This window comes from Dama dama, chromosome 21, assembly GCF_033118175.1.
Source record: "Dama dama isolate Ldn47 chromosome 21, ASM3311817v1, whole genome shotgun sequence".
In the NCBI taxonomy this organism is placed as follows: Eukaryota; Metazoa; Chordata; class Mammalia; order Artiodactyla; family Cervidae; genus Dama; species Dama dama.
The window spans coordinates 46,638,990-46,650,258 of record NC_083701.1 but is presented as its reverse complement, the minus strand read 5'-3'; the positions used below and the strand labels follow the sequence as shown (position 1 = coordinate 46,650,258).

Genomic DNA, 11,269 nt, shown 5'->3' with positions numbered 1-11,269 from the left:
AACATCCAATCAATTAGTAAGCATTCTTGGCCCCACCTTTAAATTATATCCACAATCTCACCATGTCTGATCACTTCTACTATCATTGTTTAGTCCACCAACATCTGTTCTTTGATCCCATCAGTTCAATTTACCGCTTCTGCATTGCTTATTTCAATATTCACAAGTCTGTCCCCTCAAAGTCACACAGGTCTCTACTCAAATATCACCTTATCAATTAGGAATTCCTTGTCTACTCTAAATAAATAGGAACATCTTCATTCCTGCTTTCTCATAGCACTGATCTAATGTTCTCTATATATACCTCACTATTCTTTTATCCTATGGTTACCTCTCTCTCCTCCCCTTCCATAGAATGTAATCTTCATGAGGGTCAGGAACTGGTCTCTTTTGTATGATGCTTTTCACTCAGAGCAGTGATTGGTACACAGTTTACTCAATAAATATTTGTTGACTGGAAAAAAATGACTTTTCAATATATATTTCCCCACTTGGGGTTCTTAAAATTCAAGTTAATTCTATCAAAAAGAAGTATATGCTACTTAATAATTACGAAGCTACCAACCACAATCAGAAGAATAAGCTAAAATTTATACAGCAAATATTATTCATAGTTTTAGAAACATCAACCCCCTGAATACAAAATCATATTTACAATGTCAAGATCTTCATATTTCTGCAAGCAACATTCACAATATCCCTTTTTTTTCTTCTCTTTTAACTGGAATTGAACTGGAATTCCACCACATTTATCACCATCTGTTTGGATCCTTAGTTTAACTTGAGTTTGCTTTTGGGTGCTAGATGGCTTCTCTATATCAAATGGGCTGGAGGGCTTCTGAATAGAATAGTTTATAAAAAGGCATATTGGTCAGCTGAAGATAAAATGGCCTATAAAGCTGGCTCATATCTTCCACCTTTACAAAAGGCTTTTTGAGTCTACCTGTTTTTGTTTTCTGAGTGCCAACACCTACTTTTTCCCCCACATCTCTTACAGAAGTGCTTGATTTCTTGAGTAAATACAATTCTTTTTTCCTTTGTTCAATGTAGTATCTAATGTCATCAATATGAAGAATTTTTACTCCCCATGATAAGGCGTTAGATAATATACTGTTTGAAGGAATAAAATCATGGTCCTTGATAGCTTTTTCAACTAATAATTTTCCTCTGCTCAAACACACTGTATCTGGAGACTTAAATGAACTTCCATCATGGCTGGGATGAGGTGATGTGGTTTCTGCAGTATTGGCAGATTCTGGACTTGGTATAGGAGAGATTCGTCCCAAGGTTTGTGCAAATTTAGCTTCCTTTTTATTTGAAATAAGATATTTGATATCTTTGCTGAGAAATTCTTCAACTCGCCCTCCCAGATCCTTAATGTCCTTTTGCAGTTTTTCAGATATGGTGACAGAAGGTAAGTCAATGTAAAATACTTTACCCCAGAGAGGTTTATATTTGGATTTTTCTGGTTTGTTATCAGTTTTCAGAGATTTCAAAGATGGTCGGTTTTTTTCATTTTTAACTTGGATTCCACCCTGAAAATGTCCTTTTCTGTGGATCCTCATGGCTCCGGAGTTCATGGCAGCCGCCCGGCACCTACTTGCTGGGTCGGGAGAGGGTGTTGCCCCGGGCCGCCTCGGAAACTCGGCTCCTCGAGGCCGGTTGACCGGCCGGTCCCTCTCCCCTTCCGCGGGCCACCACACCCACGCAGCAGAGATGCCGCGCCTGCTGGCTTGGTTTCCGGGCCGAAATCGGCCCCAGGGCTGTTTATCTTCTTCAGTGAGATGTTTGTCAGGATCTTTGGCCCATTTTTAAACTGGGTTGCTTATTCTCTTACCACTGATTGTTTTTTTCATTTTTTTCCCTTTATTTTTATTAGTTGGAGGCTAATTTACAATATTGTGGTATGAAGTAAGCCAGAAAGAAAAACACCAATACAGTATACTTACCATTGATTTGTAAGAGTTCTTTGTATATTTAGTTTAACAGTCTTTTGTTAGATATGTTCTTTGGGAAGATTTTCTCCCCATTTGTGGCTTGTCTTCATTCTCTTCAAGTCACATTTCTCCCCTCTGAGATCTAAAATATTTTGATCTCTATTCTCCTGGCTTTGCCTTGTTTTCAGCGTGTGATCTTCTGTCTTCTTTTCTGTTTATCTGTACTTAATGCTTTTTTAATTTTTGGCCACACCACACAACATGGGGGATCTTATGGGATCTTATAGGATCTTAGTTTCCCAACCAGGGATCGAACCAGTGCCCCCTGCAGTGGAAGCATAGAGTCCTAACCAGCAGACCACCAGAGAATCCCCTAATTTATTTCCTGAATCCCATTCAGTTGCTTGTCTGATTTTTCATTTCAGACATTATAGTTTACACTTCTAGATGTTTCATTGGGGTCTTTAAAATTCTTTTCCCTATCTCTACTAAATGTGCTTCATCTTCCCTCCAGCTCTTAAAATAATGGGATATATTCTATTAAATGTTTTAATGCCCCTCTCTACTAATTCTATATCTATGCTCTTTTGGGCCTGTTTCCACTGATTTCTTTTTCTTCTTGTCATGGGTTGTATTTCCTGCTTCTTTGCAGGCTTAGAATTTTTTTTACTTGGATTCCATACACTTACTGTTAGGCCTTGTTGAATGACTAGATATTTTTGTATTGCTAAAAATATTTTTAAAATACAGTTGAGTTCCTTGGAAGAAATTTAATCCTTTTAAGTATGTATTTTTTAAGCACTGTTAGGTAAGACCAGAGCAATATTTAGTCTAGGGCAAATTCTGTCCCACTATTGAGACAGATGTGTTTTGAGTATGAGCACAGTCCCCTGTAAATTATTATATTCTTTGTTCTGGCTGGTAGGAACTATATTTTAGCCCTGTTTGAATTCCAAGTGTTGTTCCCTGTAATGCTTTCAGATGGTTCTTTTCCTGCCCGTGGTAGTTTACTTACATGCATGTGCTGATCGTTACTCAGTTGAAGACTCAAGGAATGTCGTCTGCAGATCTCTGGTTCTCTGTCCTCTGAATTCTAGTCTCTGGACTCCCTAATTCATCTCCTCCTTCCAGAAGGTTTGCTGAGTTCTTCCTAGGTCCCTTTTTCATACCCTGGAGCCGAGAAAGCATCTCCAGACAGAAAGCCATGGCAGTTATAGGAAATTTTTTCTTCCAGCTCTCAGGGAACATGGTCCTTTGTTGCCGATGTGCAATGACCTGAAAGCAATTGTTTCATATATATTGTCCTGTTTTTCAGTTATTTCAGGTGAAAGAGTACTAGTTGCTATTATTCTATCTTGGTGAGAAATGTAAGTTACTTAATTTTTTTTTAATTTTATTTTTATGCATACATTCTTTTTATGTTCTTTTCCATTATGGTTTATCCCAGGAGATTGGTATAGTTCCTGGTGCCATACAGTAGGACATTGTTTATTCATTCTAAATGTAATAGTTTGCATCTACCAACTCCAACTCCCAGTCCATACCTCTCCCTTTCCCCTTCTCCACAGCAACCACAAGTTACTTCTGTATGTCTGTGAGTCTGTTGCTATCTTGTAGGTAGGTTCATTTGTGTCATATTTTAGATTCCACATATAAGTGCTATAACATATGCTATTTGTCTTTCTCTTTCTAACTTATTTCAGTTCACATGATAAAGTCTAGTTGCATCCATGTGGCCATAGACAACATTATTTCATTCTTTTTTATGGCTGAGTAGAGAAAGAAAAGTTTCTCAAGTATAGTGATTTTGAGATGTCATTCCTAAAATGTTAGTAAACTTCAGGAAGGAAGAGCTAGAGGAAAGAGGTCAATCATGGTCTAGTTTCCAAAGAAGGGTAGGAAATGCATGGATATGCGTAAGGTGAATCCAAATGTGAATATTAGGATTATTGGACTATTAGGAATGAGTCTTCTCTTTTTGGTGGTGGACATTCTATGGACCAAGATGAAATCTTTTTTACTTGAGGTCTCACCACTAGATGGGGCTATGTGGGAGAAAAAAATACCTGGGGAGATGGGTCTTCCAAATTTGGGGGCAGTTCTCTGTATTCAAGGGGCTTCCCGGTGGTTCAGACAGTAAGGAATCCACCTGCAGTGCAGGAGACTTGGGTTCGATCCCTGGATCGGAAAGATTCTCTGGAGAATTCGAAATGGATACCCAACAATGACCTACTGTGGAGCATAGGGAACTCTGCTCAGTGTTATGTGGCAGCCTAGATGGAAGGGGAATTGGGGAAGAATGGATACATGTGCTTGTATGGCTGATTCTCTTTGCGGTACTCTTGAAACTATCACAGCATTGTTAATTGGCTATACTTTAATCTTCAATATAAAATAAAGTTAAAAATAAATAAAATAGATAAAAGCAAGGTCATACTGTATAGCACAGGGAACTATATTCAATATCCTATAATATACTATAATGGAAAAACATGAAAAAGGATATATACATATACAGACGCATATATATGTATCTAAATTGCTTTGCTGTATACCAGAAACTAACACAACATTGTAAATTAACTGTACTTCAGTGTAAGGAAAATAAGAAAAAAAATGTAGAAGAAGTAATAAACCTCTATGTACCCTTCAAAAAAATTAGGGGCTGTTGGGTATATGTTGGATCAGGCCTTACTCTCTCTGGAGCCTCTTTTGTGGGATAATAGTTATTATTGTGACAATAGCAACTATTACTTCTTGAGTACTTGCTGTGTGCAGGAATTCCTGAGATGGTTGGATGGCATCACCAACGTGATGAACATGGGTTTGAGTAGGCTCTGGGAGTTGATGATGGACAGGGAAGCTTGGCGTGCTGCAGTCCATGGGGTCACAAAGAGTCAGACACTACTGAGCGACTGAACTGAACTGACACAATTTATGTAAATACACAACAATCTTTGTGGATAGGTATTTTATCATCATTTTCTAAATGAGGGAATCAAAGTTCAGATAAATAAAATGACCCATGTCTCTTGGATATTGAAAGATATAGTTAGGATTTAAACCCAAATCAGTATTATCTGAAAGCCAAAATGCTTATATACTATGGCGTGCTGAAGGAACTCTAGCTGGCTACTTTAGTTTCCTCTGGAGAAGATGCTAAGGGACGAAGAATTTGGGATGTTTTTTGGTACCCAAATTCTGCAAGGCGTCTTGAGGAGGCAGTTGTCAAGTAACCAGTATTGGCCTGGCTGGCTTGAATCAGTCCTGGAGAAGACAAACTAAGGGACTTGATGGAGCTCTAATTCATCATGAATTCATTTGGACATCCAGGGCACTGTCTGGATTTTACCCTTTGAAATCTAAACTCACCTTAGACAGATTGTCAGGTTTCCTCTAGAAGGCATCTCAGGTTTATCCAAGGCCTGGAGGAGAGCTGGTCAGGATGTCATGTAGTTCCATTTTAGCAAGTTCTTTCTATTATATGTTAATAGAATCAAGAAAATTGAATTCTTATTATCTTGGGTAAGAGTTCAGAGGCTCAGTTGTTAAGGCTAGGATTTAATTTAATTTAATTTAATTCAATAGACATTATTGCTATTCAATGCTAATTTAGTGCTCTATCTACACCAGGCACTTAGGTTGGGAAATCAAAGAGGTGTTAGACGTAGACCACACCCTAGAGGAAATCGAAGTCCAACTGGGGAGATGGATGCGTAAACAGATAATTATGATAGCATAGATTAAGTACAACAGAACAAATATGCACAGAGGACTGTGAGGATTCAAAAGAGGGGCCAATGATACTGGCCTGAGGTTGGGAATGTTAGACCAGGACTCTTCAGCTGGTTTCAGGAGCTGCATTCAGAGTTTCAAGACCTTTAATTTATTATTGACTGGGGTATTTTTGCAGAAATTAATGCCTATGGCTGGAGATTTTTATTTTGGTTGGTCCCAAATTAATTGTTATTTCACTAACACTTTGTGGGTTATTATATTCAATAGTTACACCTGACACACCTGTAAAGTCTTCTAATTTTTTGTGAAACGTTGTCTTCAATCCACTCATCTCTAGAAGCAGAGGAGCACTCTCCAGCACTCTGAGATTCATTTTCATTTTCCCTAACAGAATCAATCACTAAGGTTTTTTTGTTGGTCTGATATTCACTTCGTCTGAATCAGAACTATATTCTGAAGAACTATCATCTTCTGAGACACTAGTATATGTGACTCACGCAATCAGAAAGTATCTGCGTGAAATTCACTGAAAAATTCTTCCACACTCAAAATTTTGCGATGTGTCATTTTTGAAAATTTTGCATGTATCATGATATACACAGGGTTGGAACAAAAACTTAGTGGAGCAAAATGTGAATGATAACAAATATCATAAGTTGTATGATGAACCCTTGATCAATTTTAAGCTCTAATGACTTTGCGTGGTGCTGTTAATTATATCACTCTCTAAAAATGTATTGATATGTCTTCGGTCAATTATACTAGGTGCTCCCAGGCATGTAGCAGTCATGTCCCATTGGTGGTGGTGGTGGTGATCCCATGTGTGTCCCCAGACTCACTGAGAGGAGACTGGAGAATTCCACATGGTATTATGAGTTTCCCTTTGATGTGCTTTGCGATTTGAATATGTCAGTGGGCCTTTTGGGTTTTATCAGATGTCAGTCTTGTGAGTGAATTTTTTAAAAAAGATTTATTTATTTATTGACTGCTCTGGATATTCATTGCTGCAAATGGGCTTACTCTACTTACTGCAAGCCAGGGCTGCTCTTCATTATGGCGCAAGGGCTTCTCATTGCAGTTGCTTCTCTTGTTGTGAAGCGTGGTTCCTAAAGCACAGACTTAGTAGCTGTGGCATGGACTTAGCTGCTTTGTGGCATGTGGGATCTTCCTGGACCAGGGATTGAACCCACGTCCCCTTCATTGACAGGCAGATTCTTAAACACTAGATCACCAGGGAAGCCCCTTGTGAATGCATTTTAAGTCACTTGTTGGATAGTAACAGAAGTCAGGAATTCTTCTAGGAGATGATAGGGTCAGGGTTCTGTTAGTGCAGAGAAGATTCTCCTGAAATATATATTGAAATAAGACTTCAATCTGATTACATTCTACAGTCCTAGAAAACAACAGGAACCAAGCTATATTAAAATGTAAAAATAATGATTAATATCACCTCTTATAGCAAGCTGTACTTAATCCTTCTCTAAAATTAATTTGTGTGTTTTTTTTTTTAAAGTAAGATGTTGATCAAAGGAAAGCACAGAAACAACCGCTATATTTGTTTTCTATTGCTGCTGTAACATGATCACATGGATGATGTCTGTAAGCAACATAAATGTATTATCTTACAGTTCTGGAGATCAGACATCTGAAATCACTTTCATTTGGCTTAAGTTAAGGTGTTGGCAGGACTGGTTCCATCTTAGAGGTTCTGAGGGCAACATATTTCCTCGCTTTTCTCCAATTTCTATGACCAAGTTTCCTTGGCTTGTAATTTCCTTCCTCCCTCTTGAAAGTACATCATTCTGATTTTGCTTCTGTCATGTCATCTCCTTTAACCCTGACCCTGACTCGCTCTTACAAGGACCAGTGTAGTTATATTAAGCCAACTCCAACACTCCAGGATAGTCTTTTCCCTTCATGATCTTTAATCACATTGACAAGCCCCCTTTGCCAAATAAGGTAACATTCACTAGTTTTGGAAATTAGGTCATATTCAGGGACCCATTATTCAGTCTACCATAATTGCTGTTTATGTGTTTCAGGATTGACTTTTAATATTCTCCAAAAATTTATACAGTTCAGATTATTCTGTATATCTATGTTGGTATTATGCCTTTTTAAAATATGGGCCATTTTTTAAAGTTTTTACTGCATTTGTTACACTATTGCTTCTGTTTTTTAATTTTCTGGTTGTTTGGCTGGGAGGCATGTGGAATCTTAGCTCCCTAACCAGGGATTGAACCTGCACCCCCTGCATTGAAAGGCAAAGTCTTAACCATTGGCCCACCAGGGAGCTCCTCCGGTTGTGTGCTTTTTCACTTAATCTTATATTATTTATTCATTTAATATAGTTTTTTGAAAGAATGATTTTTGATAGTATTATTCTTCCATGGGGTTATTTCATAATTTTTTTAGCAATTACATTATAATTTTTGTTAGGAACTTTGTAAGTAATAGAAAGTCAACTCTAGTTGGTGAAACAAAGAGAGAAAGTTGGCTCTGGCAGTCTGAAGCATGAAGGATTGAACAACCTGGTTCTGTGGGTTTCAGCAGAGTTTCAGGAGCCTCTGAAACTAGGGGATTCCATTAGTGTAGGACACGTTCCATCTTCCTGTTTTTTTTTTTTTTTTTAATACTCTTTCACTGAAGCCTGCTATTTTCCCCCATGTCATGATTTCATCTGCTAGAGAGGGGCTGGATGATCACAAGCTCTCTGTCTAACCCGGCCAGGGCAAATCCCCTAATAGAAAGCAAACTCCCAGTCTCATTAAAGTCTGAATTTAATCTCAGGGAATTCAACTTCAGGTCCTGGTTGTAGAGGTCTTTGCTGTTCAGAATGGTTCATGGACCAATAGCATCAGTATAGTTTGGGTACTTGTTAGAAATTCAGAACTCAGGCCCCACTTGGGACATAATGAGCATCCTGTGTTTCTAGAAAGGCTGGTTATAGATTATGAGATGAGACCAGCGTTATAATCTGCCTTGTAACAATAGTCCAGGTGGTTTGCATACCCATGGATATTGGAGAAGCACTGTTATCATAACTTATTTCTATGCTTCTGTTTTGGTGGATGTTGACAAAGCCTGTGTTGACTGACTGGCAATCAAGTTTTGTAGCTGTGAGGATGGACCAGTGACACAGTGAAAACAAGCAGCTCCACAGGCGTTGAGAATCACACTCATACCAACTGATCATTACCTCTGCACAACAGTTTCTGACATCACGGGGAACTAAACTATAATAGCCAAGATCTGCAGCTGTGGCATCCAAAATTTGTCTAAAGCACCCCAGGAAAATATGGCCTTGTCAAGTAAATCTTGGGTCCCTCTGGTTTGGGCTCTGTCCCTGCCTGGCTTACCCCAGAGCATCAGCTAAGTCATCCTCCTGTATTTTTGTTACTAAAGTAAAAACAATGGGTAGTCAAGGGTGGTGTAGTATCATTTTGTGGATTACCCATGAGTTTTTTCCTATTCTGCACACACCACCTATGAACACCTGCATCTGGGACTGCTGTGATTCTTTCCCTGTTAAGAAGCGTGTTGTTTACAAACTCTTGCTAGTCAGGAAATGTCCAGCTTTGAATAATAACCTAAAAAGAAAACTACATGAATTTGCAGAACGATTTAAAAATGATCCCAAAGTATAACAAATAACTGGTAACATGGGACTTCCCTGGTAGTCCAGTGTTAAAACCCCATGCTCCCAGTGCAGGGATGCAGGAGGTACAGGTTTGATCCCTGGCTGGGAAACTAAGATACCACATGTTCCATGGCAGAGTCATACAAAAAAAGTTGATAACACTTATATGGGTTAGTACAGGGCAATGTGGACTTTGGCATCTGATATAGCTGTATTGTCAGAGCCAAGATACAAAATCTTCTGTGCCTGGGTCCAAAGCCTAGAGAGGATATTAGGATCTATCAGATAAGGTAATAGGACTTCCCAGGTGGCACTAGTGGTAAAGAACTTGCTTGCTAATGCAGGTAGACGTAAGAGATACAGGTTTGACCCCTGGGTTTGGAAGATCCACTGGAGAAGGGATAGGCTACCCACTCCAGTATTCTTAGGCTTTCCTGGTGGCTCAGGCAGTAAAGAATCCGCCTGCAATGTGGGAGACCTGGGTTCTATCCCTGGGTTGGGAAGATCCCCCTGGAGAAGGGAATGTCTACCCACTCCAGTATTCAGGCCTGGAGAATTCCATGGACTGTATAGTCCGTGGGGTCCCAAAGAGTTGGCCACAACTGAGCAACTTTTAGAGTAACGACAAGATGGCCACTTGTTTGAGACATCAGTTCTTACATTCCACTGGTCCTAATTTCATCACATGTCCACGTTTACAGCAGTAGCAAAGAAAACAGGTCCTCATGATTGGCTGAGACAAATAAAGACATACTGAATGGACTTGAAGATGGGACCAGTGTTTCTAGCAACATAGGGTGCTCAGAGAAGGATGAATGAAACAAAAGTAAGATTCTGTTAGGGGAGGCAACCAGTGGTGTCTGTTATGAGGTGTCAGGGTGGCATTTATAGCTACAAAATTTGGGCAATGACTGTGTTCTCTGGCTCTAGAGGAGGATTTAAAAAGAAGGAACAATCCTGCTGACAATATTCCTCATGTTAACGAAGAGATTTTCCGATAGTTTTTCTTGGAAAATGACCAAATCTTATTATCAGAGATAGAAATAACATCAGAAATAACAACAATATGGTTTAGCTAGTGGATCCCACCCTATTTTCATTCTAATTCTCCCAATGGGAGATGAAGAAGCATGGGGATGTTTTAGATCACAGGTGGGATGAGACCAGAGGTGGGGCAAGAGGAGGAAATTTGGGGCCACATGAGGGATCCTTGTGTGGATGAAAATCATCTGTATCTTTACTGTTTTAATATCTATCACCTAGTTATGATATTTTCCATAGTTTTGTAAGATGTTACCGTTGGAAAAAGCTAGGTAAAGAGTACCAAGAATATTATTTCTTACAATTGCATATCAATCTACAGGGATCTCAAAATCAGAAGTTTAAAAGATTGTATTAAAGTAGTAGTTATCTTGAGTTTTTTGAGTTTTTCACATCCCCTGAAATTTTTCTCCCATGGCAAGTGCTTCTCTTGCCTCTCCCACACCAGAGGCACACAAACTAAATGCCACTTTCTAGTAAATAATCTTCAGCAAACAAATAATTGTCCCCTAAGCCTAAGTTTCCTTATCTGCAAAATGGGAATGACCGTAATTGTTACCTCCTAGCATTTTTGTCAACATTAAGCAAGATAATGCATATAAATAACTAGTCCAGGGCCTAGTATATAGCAAATTCTATTTATTTTATTTAATTTTTTTATTGTTGTATAATTACTTTACAATGTGTGTTAGTTTCTACTGTACAACAAAATGAATCAGCTACATGTATACATATATCCCCTCTTTTTTGGATTTCCTTCCCATTTAGCTCACCACACAGCATAGAGTTCCCTGAGCTATACAGTAGTTGTAAGTTCTATCTAAATGTTAATTATACAACCTATTGTAACATGGTAACCAGCACATCCATGTAAAAAAATGTGTACATATGGTAGCAGCAGGGGGTAGATTAG

At 38.8% G+C, this 11,269-nt stretch overlaps 1 protein-coding gene across 1 annotated transcript; it reads right to left on the bottom strand.

Annotated features, from left to right (window-relative positions):
- Nucleotides 1-610: 610 nt before the first annotated feature.
- On the bottom strand, nucleotides 611-1,642 carry LOC133042333 (protein DBF4 homolog A-like). Its single transcript, XM_061122843.1, is given in 2 exon segments — nucleotides 611-859; nucleotides 861-1,642. Coding segments are annotated over 2 exon segments (954 nt in total). The 5' UTR covers nucleotides 1,581-1,642; the 3' UTR covers nucleotides 611-625.
- Between the last annotated feature and the right edge of the window lie 9,627 nt (nucleotides 1,643-11,269).